The 17,569-nt window shown below is 40.2% G+C and overlaps 1 protein-coding gene across 1 annotated transcript in view; it reads right to left on the minus strand.

Moving 5' to 3' along the window:
• ATP6V0D2 (ATPase H+ transporting V0 subunit d2) overlaps positions 1-17,322 on the minus strand; it is a 77,173-nt gene extending 59,851 nt beyond the window's left edge. The window contains exon 1 of the mRNA XM_007956191.1: positions 17,193-17,322. Within this exon, the coding sequence (XP_007954382.1) occupies positions 17,193-17,322 (130 nt within the window). The remainder of the gene's footprint in view (positions 1-17,192) is intronic.
• Between the last annotated feature and the right edge of the window lie 247 nt (positions 17,323-17,569).

A 17,569-nucleotide genomic window follows, 5' to 3' on the forward strand; every position in this document is an offset into this window, starting at 1 on the left:
CCAACCTTCCTTCCGAGGAGTGGCTGGTGGGTTTGAACCGCCAGCCTTCTGGTTAGCAGTCAAGTGCCTTAGGCACTATGCTACCAGACCTTTAGCATAGCACCTAACTCTTCATTATACAGTTGTAAGTATGTTAACCTCAAGAAATAGAGATATATTATCTTAGTCATGTCTTTTATCTGTGGCTTCTTGTACAGTACTCAACACTTCAATGTTAATGAATATCTGAATATCAAAAATGTCTTAAGCACCCAATTTGAGCCAATATAAAATCCTGGAAATTAATATGTCATGATTCTTTCATTTGAACATTTATTAAGTGTCTACTACTGCTGCCAATTATAGGAAACCCCAAAATGAACCAGACATATTCCTTGTGTTTCAGGAAACTCATAATCTGGTGTGGGAGGAGTACCACAGAGAAGTCAAACAAGGTGAAATGTTCAATGATATAGATAAGGACCTTGATATGGGAACATAGAAAATTAAGGGACTGAGCCATAAGAATGGAACTTGTGGAAAGTGCAAGTTTCCCAAAGGAGGCTAAGTTAGGCAGGGATGAGCATTAAAGGTCTGCGTAAAAGTAGGAGGAAGATAGTACATGAATTAGTACAGGTATAAAACCCCAAACCCACTGCCATAGAGTTGATTCTTACTAATAGCAACTCTATAGGACAGAGTAGAACTGCCCCATAGGGTGTCTGAGGCTGTAAATCTTTATGGCAGCAGACTGCCTCATTTTCTCCCATGGAGTGACTGGTGGATTCGAAGCACTGACCTTTAGGTTAGCAGCTGAATGCTTTAACCACTGCACTACCAGAGCTCCTTAGTACAGGTATAGTATGTGCAAAGGAGCCCTAGTGGTGCATTGGTTAAGTGATTGGCTGCTAACTGAACCAACCAGTAGCTCTGAGGAAGAAAAACCTGGCCATCTGCTCCAGTAAAGGTGACAGCCTAGGAAACCCTATGGGATGGTTCTGCTCTGTCCTATAGTAGAGAGCAGCTATAACTAGGAGAGAGAATTGACTCATCTACACACAACAACATGTTGTTGTTGTTGTTATGTGCCGTCGAGTCAGACCTGACTCATAGCGACCCCTCCTTGGGTTTCCGAGGCAGTATCACTATGGAAGTAGGATTGCCCAACCTTCCTTCCGAGGAGTGGCTGGTGGGTTTGAACCGCCAGCCTTCTGGTTAGCAATCAAGTGCCTTAGGCACTATGCTACCAGAGATCCTACACACAACAACATGGTATGTGCAAAAAGCTCAAAGCAGCTCAGTTTTGCTGAAGCATTGAGAGAAGGAGAGAGAAGAAATGAAGCTAGGGATGTAAACAGGGGTTTGCTTGGTATGATATCCTTTGTGCTGACAACTGGGAGCCAGTATGGGATACAAATTATTGCTCTCGTAGTTGTTGGGGAGGCCAGTGGGGCGAGTGAATCTGCAATGATGCAAAATGTAACTGAGTGATGGAAATGAAGGGTTTGGACATTCTTCCACATGTCTAGAGTAGATCATGCACCCTCAATGTTCTTTCTTCGACTGCAAAATTTATTAGTTTAATTATCTATTCAATTAACTTAAAACAATTATACTTTTTTTGTCATATCTTGTTTGCCTTTTATTTTGGCAGTTCAGGTTTTTATGCAACTTGACAGTTTTCGTTCTGAGCATGGAGGAATATTTGCCAACAAAAGTGACACAAATGGTATTTCTTTCAAAACCATGATATTTTGCTCCTGTGACATATGTTTCTTTTAAGCAGAATAACATCCAAACCTTTCAGCTGCCAGTGAGATCCTGAAACTAAATATCCCAAGTGTTTCAGAGCCTGTAGGAATCTTGTAATACTGTAGTCAGTGGAAAGGCAGAGGAAAGAGGAGGGAATCCCTCTTCTTCAACAAGAAATTGAGCCCAAAGGGACACTTGCATTTAGATTATAATATATATATATATATATATATATCTTAGGACCTGAAATGTTTGTTCTGAGATGATGATAAACTACTTGCCCTGAGTCAGTTCCAACTCATGGTGACCCAATGTATGTCAGAGCCAAGTTGTGCTCCAAAGGGTTTTCAGTGGCTGTAGGTTTTTAATTTTTGGACTATCCCTCTTCCTGAAATGCTTTCATGATTTCTACATAACCTAATTTAATAACACTTGTTGTTGTTAGCTGCCATGAGTTGCCCCCTGACTCATGGCGACTCCATGCACAATGGGATCAGACCATTGTGATCCATCAGATCTACCTCAAATATCAATGAAAAGTCTTCCTCCAAAGTCAGTATTTGTAATACCAGCCACTTCTTCCTCTATTTCTGCTAACTTTACTACTATTCTTATGGTGTTGAAACATCAGTGTCCTCTTTGATGCTTCTTTACTCCAAATCCCCTGAATTGTCCCTCCATCTCCTCCGTTTTCCACTCCTTACTGTTCTGGTTAGGATCTGACACCTGGATTACTGTGGCAATTTCTTAACTGATTCTCCCATACTTTTCTCATCACCTGCTCCTTGCTTCAAGTTTCCTAAGAGTTCTTTTGATCTATAATGACCCAAGTAACTTGGAGCAATTGAAATTTTTTTGCAGAGTAAAAAAAAATAGCTTTTGTAATATTTGTAGAGTGTTTTATCACTGACAGAAAGGTTTTCATATACATCATCTCTTTACCTTAACCATAATCTCCATTTCATAGACAAAGAAACTGAGGCTCAGAGGTAACTTGTTTAATTCATGAGCTCTCCCTGTTGGCCTAGAATGTCTTCCCATGCGAATCTAACTCTCCATCCTTGAATCTCATTGGCCTTTTCAAAGTCTGTTATCTTTTAAATTGACATTTAAGTGTATCTGCATAATCTTCATCTCATCTGAGGTGTTCTTTCCTAATCTGGACATTAATTTCTGTGTCCATATTGGTTTATTGGCTTGAACTGTTTTTGCACTTTTAATGATCGATTTTTAAACTCAGTTATGCTATCCTTTCAACTAGATAGTTGTTTAGAGATTGAATATTGTCTTATTCCTTTTCATGTTTTCCACAGCACCTAACAGTAAAATTGGTGAAAGCTGGAACATGTATAGGGCAGAAAGCTGTTAGAGAAGGAAATCTCAAATACTTTCCACTAAAACAAGAGATGTAAAAAGTGCTATGACTACATTCTGTCAAAGATGGAAAGCCTGTGGGACCCCCCAAAAAAACCAAGACAATCCTGTTGAGATCTGGCTCTCACAGTTTTCACTATACATAATTGTCATATAGATGACCTTCATATGTTAGTGGATTAAATTTATAATTAAAACCTGGGCTTAAAGTTTGGTGAGTGTTTCCAGGGTTGCTGTTGTTGCTAGGTGCAGTTGAATTGGTTCCTTCCTACTGATAGCAATCCTGTGTACAACAGAATGAAACATTGCCCAATCCTAGTCCATGCTCACAATCATTGCTATACCTGATCCTATCGTTGCAGCTCTGGTAGCATAGTGGCTAAGGCACTTGACTGCTAACCAGAAGGCTGGCAGTTCAAATCCACCAGCCACTCCTCGGAAAGAAGGTTGGGCAATCCTACTTCCATAGTGATACTGCCTCGGAAACCCAAGGAGGGGTCGCTATGAGTCGGGGCCGACTCCACGGCAAATAACAACAACATCGTTGCAGCCACTGTGTCAATCCATCTCTTGAGGGTCTTTCCATTTTCCACTGACCCTCTACTTTACCAAGCATGATGTCCTTGTCCAGGGACTGGTCCTTTCTGACAACATGACCAAAGTATGTGAGATGAAGTCTGGCCATTCCCACTTTTAAGGAACATCCTGGCTGTACGTCTTCCAGGACAGATTTGTTTGTTCTTCTGGGAGTCCAAAGTATTTTCAATATTCTTCACTAATGGTACAATTCAAATGCCTCAATTCTTATTCAGTCTTCCTTATTCACTGCCCAGCTTTCACATGCATGCCTGTGAAGTTATCAAGACCTTCTTCCTAGTCCTTCTTAGTCTGAAGGCTCCACTGAAATCTGCCCACATGGGTAACCCTGCAAGTATTTGAAATATCGATGGCATAGCTTCCAGCCTCACAGCAACATGCAAGCCCCCACAGTACGACAAACTACAGATGAGCAGTGGATTACCAGGATTAAAATTTCTCATGTAGAGTCTTCTGTACCACAAAGAATAGTTAAAAAAAAAGGGGGGGGGTTCTCTCTGAAAGAGTATGGAATCAACTAGATAGAGTCACATACCAAACACCATTAACCAAAAACAAAATGAGAAGTATTTCAGGAATTCAACTCTAGCAGAGGAAGGAAAACTAATACAGGTTATACACACACTTCACTTCAGGGAGTGTGTCCCAAAGATTTACAGCTTACAGACATTTCTTATCTCCAGGTAACAGGGAATTAGGCCAGAGAGGTATCTAAGTATCAGATAAGAAAACACCATCCTAAGGGTTAAGCAGCTTGCTTCACATCAGAGTCAGGTAGCAGAAGAGTCAGGACTTGAAACCCAAAATGTGCAGACATTTTAATGTGCATTTTTGGATTCTATTATGTGTAAAACACAGCCTTAGGGTGGGAATGACGTGCAGAGAAAAGTGTAAGGTACTATTTCTGCCCTTGAAAAGCTTGCAATATAAGAAACAGATGCATATACTTGTTCACAAGTTAAACCCCTAAACGTGATCATCTCCAGGGGCTAGAAAGACACATGAGAGAAATGGCCTGCCCAAACGGAGCCACCTAAGCAATTGTAACAGATGCTATACAGGATGTCCTGACAAGCTACAAAGGAGAACAAAGTTGAGACTTGTCAAGTCTACCCCAACAGGCGTACAGTAGGAAAGGCTTCATAAAGGAATGGAGATTTGAAAGAAGAATGAGTGTTCTCTAGGAAAAGTGGATGTGGAACGGAATTTGTTTCTAATGGCAGAAGGATTCTGAAGAAATGCTTTCAATGTAGGGAAAAGAAACCTTATCGTGACCCTGTAAGACAGAGTTGAACTGCCTCGTAAGATTTTCAAGGCTGTAATCTTCATGGGAGCAGATTGTCAGATTTTTCTCCCATGGAGCAGCTGGTGGGTTTGGACCATCAGCCTTTCAAAGGTTAGCAACCAAGCACTTAACCACTGCGATGCTGGGGCTCCTTAAGGTAGATAAAGGCCATAAAAAACAATAACTGAAACAAAAAAACCAAATCTGTTGTCCTAAAGTCAATTTTGACTCATGACAACTTCATGTATTTCAGAGCAGAACTTTGCTCCATAGGGGTTTATTCTTAAAAAAATTTTATTGGGGTAAAATATATATAACAAAAGTTTTGTCTTTTTAAACCATTTTTACATGTCCAATTCACTGATATTAATTAAATTCACCATGTTGTGCAATCATTACCACACCACACTTAGTTTCCAAAAGTCTTTCATTACCCCAAACAGAAACTCAGTATCCCGTAAGCAGTAACTCCCCACTCCCTTCATTAATTACCCAGCTTTTGTATGCATACATGGAAATTGAAAATACCATGGCATGGGTCGGGTATATCTTAGTCTTCAAAGTGACATCTTTGCTTTTTAACACCTTAAAGAAGTCTTTTGAAGCAGATTTGCCCAATGCAATATGCCAGTTGATATCCTGACTGCTGCTTCCATGGATGTTGACTGTGGATCCAAGTAAAAGGAAATCCTGACAACTTCCATCTTTCCTTTGTTCATAGTGATATTGCTTATTGGTCCAGTTGTGTGGATTTTCGTGTTCTTTACATTGAGATATAATCCACACTGAAGGTGATAGTCTTTGATCTTCATCAGTGAGGGCTTTAAGTCATCTTCACTTTCAGCAAGCAAGGTAGTGTCATCTGCATATCACAGGTTGGTAATGAGTCTTCCTCTAATCCTGATATCGCATTCTTCTTCATATAGTTCATCTTCTTAGGTTATTTTCTCAGCATAAACATTGAATAAATATGGTGAAACGATATAACCCTAATGTACACCTTTCCTGATTTTACACCATACAGTATCCCCTTTTTCTGTTGGAACAACTGCCTCTTGGTCTTTGTACAGGATCCTCATAAACACAATTAAGTGTTCTGGAATTCCCATTCTTCAAAACATTATTTATAATTTGTTATGATCCACTCAGTCTAAGACCTTTGCATACTCAAAAAGAATTGATGCCTTTGAATTATGGTATTGGCAAAGAATATTGAATATACCAGGGACAGCCAAAAGAATGAACAAATCTGTCTTGGAAGAAGTACAGCCAGAATGCTCCTTAGAAGCAAGGACTTTATCTCACTTACTTTGGACATACTATTAGGAGGGAATAATCCCTAAAGAAGGATATCATGCTTCACAAAGTAGAGGGTCAGCCAAAAAGAGGAAGACCCTAAATAAGATGGCTGCAACGATGGGCTCAAACATAGCAACCACTGGCACAGGACTGGACAGTGTTTCATTCTGTTGTACACAGGGTTGCTGTAAGTCAGAATCAACTTGATGGTATGTACAACAACCCTTCTCCCCTCAGCCCCTGGTAACCACTAACAAACTTTTTTCTCTATGTACTTGCCTATTCTAGATATTCCATATAAGTGGGATCATACAATATTTGTCTTTTTGTGTCTAACTTATTTCAGTCAGCATGTTTTCAAGGTTCATCTGTGTCATAGCATGTATCATAAATGCATTTCTCTTTATGCCTGAGTAATGTTCCCTTGTATGTACATACCACACTTTGTTTATCTACTCATCTGATGGTGGGTAAATAATGCTCCAGTGACCATAGGTTACAAGTATCTATTTGAGTTCCTTTCAAGTCTTTTGAAAATATCCCTAGGAGTTGAACTTCTGGGTCATATGGTATTTCTAAGTTAATCAGACAAATGAGCTCTGGTAGCATAGTGCCTAAGGCACTTGAGTGCTAATCAGAAGGCTGGTGGTTCAAACCCACCAGCCACTCCTCAGAAGGAAGGTTGGGCAATCTACTTCCGTAGTGATACTGCCTTGGCAACATAAGGAGGGGTTGCTATGAGTCGGGGCCGACTCGAGGGCACATGACAACAACAACATAAGGTAGCTAAAGAGCACTGGTGGTGCAATGGTTAAATGCTTGGCTGCTCACTGAAGGTTGAAAGTTTGACTCCACCAGCTGCTCTGTGGGTAAATGATGTGGCAGTCTGCTTCCATAAAGATTCCTGAAAACCTAGAGGGCAGTTCTACTGTCCTACAGTGTTGCTATGAGTCAGAATTGACTCAATGGTAATGAATTTGGTTTATGGGTTTTGGTAAATGGTGACCTAACTTTTGTGTTTGGAGGAATGCTGAAATGTTGCTTTATAGAAACTAGGATTTTGCTGTGGAGAGCCTCTGTGTTCTACATTCCACAATTTCTTACTTGTCCCCTTTTCTATATGGCTGCCTCATCCTTCCCAGGAGACTTTCCTCTTTGAGGCTAATTGAGTCCAAATAGTTGTCTCCTTTCACCCTCTCTCTGGCTCTCCTTAGTGATAAGGGAAGTGATTTTTTTTTTTTTTTACTGAGATGACAGAAGTCTCACACTCACTAGTCCACATAGTTCAGTTGAGTAAGATAGTTGAAGTTCATGCTCACACATGATCATTTTCTCTCAGTGGAATCTAAATTCCATCACATTTAATGAGTTAGGCTGGATAACCCCGACAGACATGCTCTGAGTTGACAAAAGGTAAACAGAGGGAGGAGATGAAAGTTGAAGAGCACCATTAGTGCGTGCCACTACCCTGTGGCCTCTGCCTATGCTCAGAGTCTTCCTAAGTGGAAATAAGTCTGGGATGAGGAAGCAGAGCCCATTCCCAGTATTTCTCAAGCTAACTGAATCACGCTTGGATCAGAGAGAAGGGTGGAAACTGCAGGGTAGGGTTAGGTTACAACAAGCAGGTTGAGGAGCTGGAATGAGTTCTCAGAGCAGAAGCAGATGAAGAGGATATTGGTTGGTGTCTCATCTTTGATTGCTAAACCAACTGAAACAAGGATACAAGAGTGGAAGATGGATCAAAGTATTTCTTTACCAGACAAGAAAGTATTGGTGATCATTACTTGGACCACAGGCCAATATGCCTTTTATTCTTTCCCTCAAAATGTCGACTTTGGCAAGGGTGCAGAGGGAGTTTTTGCAGAGTACTCATTATGTAGCTCCATAGGGTTGCCAGTGATTATGATTCTTCAGAAGTAGACTGCCAAGCCTTTCTTCCCAGGTACCACTGGGTGGATTCAAACCACCAACTTCTCAGTTAGTAACTAAGTGCTTAAGTGTTTCCATCACCCAGGGACCTGAGATAGGCCACACTTCCTTTTAAACTAAAAGTAAAGCTTATGATGGAAGCCATTGAATTTTTTTTTCTAAATTGTGATTTGATGAAAGTTTACAGAGCAAATTCACTTTCCATACAGCAGTTCACATACACTTTGTCTCATGACATTGACTACAATTTACCACAATGCAACAGCTCCCCTCCTACTTCCTCCTGATAGTTACCTCTTCCCTGTGTCCATCCCTCCATGCACTACTGTCCCCTGAGCTGTATCCCTGTGCAGAAACAGCCCTTCTTTCTCCCATGATTGTTATCTCCAAGGAGTGTATCTACCTCAGAAAAATGTTCAACTCATATGCCTGTCTTTTGTTTGTCTGGAAGCCACAGGTCTGCGTTCAATTCCAGATCTGAAGGGCAGCTAGGGGCCATAGTCTCAGTGGTTCCACCAGGCTCTATCGGACCAGCAAACCTGGTCCACCAACCCCCTTTTTTTATCCAAATGATTTTGAGTTTTATTCCACATTGTTCCCTCTCTCTATCCAGGATCTCCTACATAGATCACCCTCCGAGTGATTGACAGTGGTAGCTGGGCACCATCTCATTCTTCCGGTCTCACAGTCATATAGGCTGCAGATCATGTGATGCACCAGTTTCTTGGACTAATTGTTTCCATGAATCTTTGGTTTTCTTCATTCTTCTTTGCTCTGGACGAGGAGAGACCCATCGTTGCATCTAGATGGCTGCTTGCAAGCTTTTAAGATCCCAGTCGCTACTTGCCAAAGTAGGAGGTGGAACAATGTTTTGTGTAGTATGTTATGCCAATTGAGCTTGATGTCCCCTGCAACTGTGGTCCCAAACCCAACCATTGAAATATTTTTGAATAGCAATGTGACAAAACTGCTTTTGCATTTTTAATACAAGGCAGAAAAAAATATAAGTGTTGTAATTAGAGGAATAAATAATGTCTAACAATAGAGCATAGAGGAAGCTCCTGGAAATGTGACCTTTTCCTATTTATTTTTAACTCTGAATTTTAAAATAGATGGTAGGTATACAGCTCTACAGTTAAAAATCTTCCTCTTATATTTGCCAGCCACAAATTCACCCCACATAGTCTCTGGATAGTGAAAGTGGTTAAGATCCCCACTACTAGACAAAAGGTTTGCAGTTCAAACACACGTAGAGATGCCTTGGTTATTGAATTCAGCCTGGTGTCAGAATTGATTCGACAGCAACCAGTAACAACTTACCTAACATCTTTAGCCATTCATCCCTATCCCTAGGTAACTACTGTAATTAGTTTCTTTTGGATCCTTTCACTATTTCTTTGTATCTAGACAAACATAGAACACTTTTATTTTATTCATCCCTCCTTGATTTTATCACTTAATAGATCTTGGTGATATTTCCATACCATAGAGTGCTTCCTCATTCTTTCTTTTTAATAGCTGCAGAATATTATGTGAATAATGAATAATTTATTTAACCAGTTCCTTGCAAATGGGCATGTGATTTATTTCCATCTGCTGATATCACAAACAATGCTACAAATGTACATTTGTCATCTCACATGTATGCAAGTACTTCTGTGGGACTTGGAATTCTTAGGCCAACTATATATACATTTGGAATTTGGATAGGTACTGTACAATTGTCCTCTTTATGATTTTCTTATTTTTCTGATACTTTTATTCTCTAGAGTGTAGGTTTCTTTAGGGCAGGAAATATATCTTATTCATCTTTACTTTCTTGAGCCTATCTACCAAAAAAACAAATTTGCTGTAGAGTCGATTTTGACTCATGATGAATCCATGTGTTACAGAGTAGAACTGCTCCATATGGTTTTCTTGGCCATAATCTTAACACAAGCAGATTGCCAGGCCTTTGTTCCACAGAGCCACTGTGTGGGTTGAAATTGCCAACCTTTAGGTTAGTAGTCAAAGGCAAACTGTTTGCACCACCCAGGGACCTTCAGACCCTCTGTTGTTGTTATGTGCCATTGAGTTGGACCCGACTCATAGTGAGTACTTAATATATGGTTATTGAATTAAGACACAAATGGAAAAGGAATGAAGGTGATGTCCTTCAAAAGGGAAAAAATTATTAGTGAGATATAATCAGTTACTCTTAGTCCCTTACAAACATTCATGGCAAACAGAATGAAGAAAAGCCTCACTCCAGAATATTCTCACCATATCCTGAGATCCAAGCGGATAGTTTTACCAAGTGGATAGTTTTGACAAGAATATACCACAAATGGGATGGCCTTAACACAAATGGGATGGCCTTAACACACAGGAGTTTATTTTTACAATTTGGAGGCTTTAAGTCTGAGTTCAAGGTGCCAGGCTCTAGGGGCTGGGTGAAAGCCCCTCAACCTTGGGCTTCAGCTCTACCTTCTGCTCCTTGGCCCACTGAAGCTGGAGGCTTTTCTTCACTCTGCTGCTGGCTGCTGAGGCTGACAAGCCCAAGGCTGACAAGTAAAAAGGCATAGTCCCGATATTACCAAACCACACTTCAAGCCATTAATTCAAGTCCATTAGAAGTACCAAGATCGGCAGAGCATGGCAGGCTGCTGAACAATGACTCAGCTACATGCAAGGTTCAAGCATGCCATGAATTAGAGACTGTTCCTCAAGACTTCTCTTTATATACAGGAAGCAGACCACATCCCTAAGGCAGCTTACTCAACTACTCACAGTAGATTCTACCATGGAGTTGATTGCCAATCTCATCATGGGGAATACTACACCCAGCTGCCCAGCTACTCAACCAGGCCCAGCCAAGTTGACACACAAAGTTAACTACCACATATATATAAATTTTTATTGTGATTTGGGTGAAAATGTACAGACAAAATTCATTTTCCATATAGCAGTTTATGTACATTTTGTTTCATGACATTGACTGCAATTCTCCACTTCTTCCTTGTAATTACCTCTTCCCTGTGTCCTTCTTTCCTATGCATTCCTGCCCCCTGAGCTACCTCCCTTTGCAAATACTGCCCTTCTGTTTTTCCCATGATTGATCATTCCAAGGAGTATATCTACCTAGTGTAAATGTTCACCCAATATGCCTGTCTATTGTTTGGCTGAAAGCCATGGGAGTGAATGCAATTCCAGACCTCTAGGGTAACTAGGAGGAGCTCTGGTAGTGTAGTGCCTAAGGCACTAGACTGCTAACCAGAAGGTTGGCGGTTCAAACCCAACAGCCACTCCTCGGAAGGAAGGTTGGGCAATCTACTTCTGTAGTGATACTGCCTTGGAAACCCAAGAAGGGGTCACTATGAGTTGGGTCTGACTCGATGGCAAATAACAATAACAGGGTAACCAGCAGCCATAGTCTCGGGGGTACTACCAGGTTCTATCAGACCAGTAAACCTGGTCTTTATGATTTTGAGTTTTGTTCCACAATTCCTTCCCACTCTATCCAGGATCTCCTGCATTGATCCTTTTCCAAGTGGTTGACAGTGGTAGTTGGGCACCATCTAGTTCTTCTGGTCTCATGGTCATATCAGCTGATATTCACATGGTCCACTAGTTCCTTGGACTAATTGCATCCATGCATCTTTGGTTTTCTTCTTTGCTCTGGACAAGGAGAAACCCATTGTTGCATCTTGATGGCCTCTTACAAGCTTTGAAGACCCCAGTTGTTGCTACTCACCAAAGTAGGATGTAGAGAAATGTTTTTGTGTAGTATGTTAAACCAATTGAGCTTGATGCGCCCTGCAACCATGGTTCTGAGCCCACAGGTCCAACTACTTGCTCTGTCAGGGTGGTTGGCTATGAATAAGAAGTAATCAAAATTTAGCCTCTTGTTAGCTCTATTAAGGAGCTCTGGTGGCATAGTGCCTAAGGCATTTGACTGCTAACCAGAAGATTGGGGGTTCAAACCCATCAGCCATTCTGTGGAAGAAAGGCTGGGTAATCTACTTCCATAAAGATTTACTACCTTAGAAACCCAAAGGGGGTTGCTATGAGTTAAGAGTTGACTCAATGGCAGTGAGTTTGGTTTTGGTTTTTGGTTAGCTCTGTTGGATATATGGACATTCTTATTGCATATGCAAATACATATATAGAAATATTGTCTGCAAACCTTATATATTTTTACATATATTTTAGAAAACACCATTTATTATTAAATTTTAGAGTGCTTAAAATATTAGTTTCACCATCTCATCTTTTTCAAAGGAAAAAAAAAATCACAACATAATAGTCTTAATAGTCCAATGGAAGGCAGCTCTGGTGATGTAGTGCCTAAGGCATTTGACTGCTAACCAGATGGCTGGAGGTTCAAACCTACCAGCCACTCCTTGGAAGGAAGGTTGGGCAATCTACTTCCTTAGTGATATCGCCTCAGAAACCCAAGGAGGGGTCGCTAAGTTGGATCCTACTCGACTGCAGTGAGGTTTTTTTTTTTTTCTCCAATGGAAACAGCAGTGTTAATTCTTTTAAATATATATTTTATGTCACTTTAAGGTTATGATTTTGGTTCAAAATCACTTTTAAGTAGCCTAGAATTTCTTTATGAATACTGCCTCAAATCAGTCCTTGTGACAATGGTGACACATACTAGTAGCTTCCCTCTTTTGTAGCTCGGAAGGACTGAGTCACAGAGGGTTCTAGTGACTGGTTGACGTTACTGTGTTAGCAAGGAGCAGACCCTGGCATTTCTGACCATATTTGCAGAAGTAGGCACACAAGCAAGCGCAACGATGAAGACGGGGACTTTTCCAGGTTTTCTGAATAAACTTCATTTTCTCTCATCAAAATTTACCCAAAGCATGTGACCCTTGTGTTTCTAAAACAATGTATTCATATCAAAATACTTTTCTTTTAAAGACTATGTGACTTTAAAAGGTTAAAAGAAAATTTAATCTTTGCCTACTTAGGTTTTCTTTTAGTGCTTGCTTTCACATTGCACAATAATTGCACTAAGGTGCTCTGGTGGTGCAGTGCCTGAGACATTTGACTACTAACCAGAAGGTTGGTGGTTCAGACCCACCAGCTACTCTGCAGAAGGAAGACTAGGCAATCTACTTCGGTAAAGATTTACCACCTTGGAAACCCAAAGGGGGTCACTGTGAGTCGGAATCAGCTCGATGGCAGTGAGATTGCTTTTTTTTTTTCCTTTAATTACTACTCCACTCTCAAAAAAGTTATCGATATAAGTTCACAAATACTAATTACCATAATATTGTAGCTAAAGCAGAAAATTTGACAAAATCAGAGACTGTAAAAATACCAGCAGCAATGAAAACAATAGCGCGTGCTTGCAACATGCATGCAGATGAAACCACAGGATTTAAAGCATCTTTGTGATTGGGTCATAATGATAGCTCTGACTGGAGGGCATTATATTGTTCAAAAAGTAAATTACCATACGTAGAGTTTTAGCCTTGTAGGTATATTGATACATGTGAACTGGACTTACCAAAAATTTTTTGCTGTTACAACTAACTATAGGGATAGATTTATAAAACTATAGATAGTAATTCTGGTGGCATCCCCTCTGACAGTGTCAGTGGTTGCAGTCCACAGCCCCAGCAGCTCCCTGGTTATATCCCTGGGCAGTCCTGATATCACTTCAACACAGATCTGTTCATGGACCTTCAATTCACATCTTCAATTCACAATCAGGAGGCAGTAATACATTAGAGAGGAAGAAGAGACCCAGATATTTCTATCCTCTAGGAGCTCTGGTAGTGTAGTGCCTAAGGCATTTGACTGCTAACCAGAAGGTTGGTGGTTCAAACCCACCAGCCACTCCTCAGAAGGAAGATGGGACAATCTACTTCCATAGTGATACTGCCTCAGAAACCCAAGGAGGGGTCGCTATGAGTCGGGTCCGACTCGACGGCACATAACAACAACATGGCTGACAGTTCGTTCCGTTGGTTACAACCATTTTAAGCCCCAATGTCCTCAATTGTTAATCAAGAATGTGAAATTTTTATTTAGATTTTTCTCAGCAGCTATTATAACCCAAACAAGGTTTGATGACTCATACTTGCTATTTCTGGAAGTCTCCAAACAGTATATTGGCACACAAATTCAAATATAATTTTGAAATGAATTGTTGAAAAAATTTGAGGAGGAAAGAAAGGTAGAAACCATGAAAAGAAAGAAATGTCATAACAGTATGTAGGGATGGGCTTAGAGTGGCCCATGAACTTCCTGACATTTTATGGAAAATCCTGTATGTGTTCATGTATGTGTATTTTTCTGGGAAGTTTCATTCTTTAGGTTTTCTGAAACCTTTTCTCCCAAATTGAAACTAAAGGTACCATATTTATCTAAGTGCGACATAGATAGATCTATTCATTTCTATTCCTTCCTCCTCTTCCCTCTCCTCCTCACTCAATTGAATCATTTGGTCAAAAGGTCCTCTGGTAGAAAATACTTGGAAACAATTTTTACATTCCTGATTTTTATTTTTTTACCTTTCTATTACCTAAAATTCTTTATATGGCTTTAGAATGGCTGCCCCTGGTTTCTTTCTTTGTTTTTTTGTAAAAGGACTAAATCATGTTTTGTATCAAAATGATATTTTATGTTTTATTTGGGTTTAAATTTGCATTCCTTGGGCAATTAAATTCAAATGGCTTCTACAGAAGAACTTACTCTGTTTCATGTTCTTTATGTTTTAATATTCTCTACCTCAATCTGTATAGATTTTCCATATATTATTAACACTCTTTAGTCATCGAAGTCCTAACATAAGATATTCAAGGAGCTCTGGTGGCATAGTGGGTAAGGCATTTGGATGTTAACCAGAAGGTTGGTGTTTCAAGCCCAGCAGCTACACCGTGGGAGAAAGATGAGTCAATCCACTTCTGTAAAGATTTACAGCCTTGTAAACCCAATGGTGGTGTAGTGCCTAAAGCACTTGACTGCCAACCACAAGGCTGGTGGTTCAAAGCCGGAAGGAAGGATGGCAATCTTCCGTAGTGATACAGCCTCGGCAACCCAAGAAGGGGTTGCTATGAGTTGGGTCAGACTCGATGGCACATAACAACAACAACAAAACCCAATGGGAGTTGCTATGAGTCGGATTTGACTGATGGCAGTGGGTTTGTTTGTGTGAAATTATTTAGGCTTTGAGATCACATGGCTGTACCCACTGCCATTGAGTTGTATCCCACTGACTGGTGGGTTTGAACCGCCAGCCTTCTGGTGAGCAGTCAAATGCCTTAGGCACTATGCCACCAGAGCTGCTAATAGAATTAGTTGTTATCATCTGCAAAAATCAAAATTTGGGCAATTCCCCAGTAACTGGCTTTGACAGGTCAGAACTATAAACAAATGACTTCCAGAGCATTCAGCTCTACTGGTGCAGCCAGCAAAGTCACCTTCAGATGTTTTATTCTGTGTTTGCCTTCCAAACACTCTTCCTAGGAAGCTCGATAGTTCTGCTTTCTTCCTTTAACTAGAAAATCTGGTGCTTTCAGGGCACCTATTGACATATTGAGTTCTTATTAAATATGTTTTAAAATGAATGAGTGTAGCTATTTTTAACAATAATAATACTGTTACAGATGTAAAATTTTGAAAATATTGTGGTTTAAAGCATTCTCTCATATATTATCTCATTTATTTCTCCCTACAACTCAGCAAAGTAGGCATTTCCATCCCATTTTTCAAATCAGGAATCTTCAAACCCCAAGTCATCTACTGGACCTGGCAGAGACTGAAGCTGAACTTTAGAATCTGGGCTGGCCCCAAAACAAGCACGTCTCTTATTTTTTTTCTTAAGCTTCAGCTAAAGACAAATTGGAAACTCCCGAACAATTAACTGATAGTTACTATTGAGTTGATTCTACTTCGTGATGACTGCAGGCCTGTCTGAGTGGAACTGTGCCTCGTGGGGTTTCAATGGCTTATTTTCAGAAGGACATCACCAGGCCCTTCTTCCTAGGCCTCTGGCTGGACTTGAACCTCCAACTTTTTGGTTTTAATCGTGTGCATCATCCAGGGACTCCCTGAATCAATAGATATTGAAAAGCTTGGTATAGAATAAAACTCTTAGACCAGCCCTTGTTTAGCATTTTTCTTTCTTCTCCTTTTTTTAATGCCATGGTCCTCTTGGAAGTTTAGTGAGACCTATGGAGCTTTCTCTAAACAATATTATAAATGCATATAGTAAAAATATATAGAGACAGACGTATAAAGTGAGTAATAACACCCGGGAGGAATGTAATCCTCACAAAAATCAACCATATGGTACCAAAGGAGCATTTCCCCAAAAACAAAACTCAGAAAGTAGGAAGGAGCAGGAAAGAAGGGCGAATGGAAATCAGAACCATGGGAGGAATTGGGAAGAGAACTGTTCTATTGAAGGGATTGCAACGAATGTCATAAAACAAAAAATACATAAATTGCTGAATGGAACACTAATTTTCTCTATAAACTTTACCCAAACCACAATAATAAATACCATTAAAAGAAAACCAAATATATTAAAATGTAGTCAACAAAATATTTTCAAAATTTGTAATAAATGCTCTGCTTCTTTATTAAGACATTAACTGTTGAGATCAGCAGATGGACGTGACATCTATTGTAATTTTGAAATAGTGAAAGCACAAGTGGATTTCAAGGCATCATCAAGAACTGTAAAAGGATGTGAAATGTTGATAATTTTTATTGGTGGCAAAGTCACAGGTACTGCTAATACTAACAGTTGTGATTTGTTGTCTAGATTTATAAATAAAGGAAATGTTACATTTCATTTCAGAAAACATTGAAAATATAAATGCAGTCCCCCCCCCCCCATGGATGCCTGAAGTCTGTGCCCTGGAAATGAGGATCTGTTTCAGACATACAGGCCATGGAAACATGCTTACAGAAGGAGACAGATTTCTGTGTTTTTTTTTTCTCTCTAAATGATGAGAAGAATTGCACGTACCTTCTAAGGTCTCACACTGGACTAGGTTGATGTAGTCCCGCTGGGTCAGGAGGCTGGCTTTGCATCCTCGTACCAGGCCCTCCAGGTAGCCATGGTCTGTGTTAAAGTACAGCTCTGAGCTTTCAAACATGGAGAAAGAGATCTCAACCAATTTAGGCTGAAACACACCTGTAGTCCTGGTCAACCTTGAAGACTTGTACTAGTCTGGAAAGAGTGCTGGTAGTTAACAGGCAGAACAAGCAGTAGGTCAGCTGATAGTCAGGATACTCATGACTAGTTTCCTCCAGTTTCAGTGGCTTTCAGCACAGCAGATCCTGTTTTTATAACAACAGTGAATCAGCCAGATAACCTATCTACCAGGAGGCAAACCCCTACCA

This window comes from Orycteropus afer, unplaced genomic scaffold (genome assembly GCF_000298275.1).
Source record: "Orycteropus afer afer isolate SDZICR_OR568_19922 unplaced genomic scaffold, OryAfe1.0 scaffold00580, whole genome shotgun sequence".
Taxonomy (NCBI): domain Eukaryota; kingdom Metazoa; phylum Chordata; class Mammalia; order Tubulidentata; family Orycteropodidae; genus Orycteropus; species Orycteropus afer.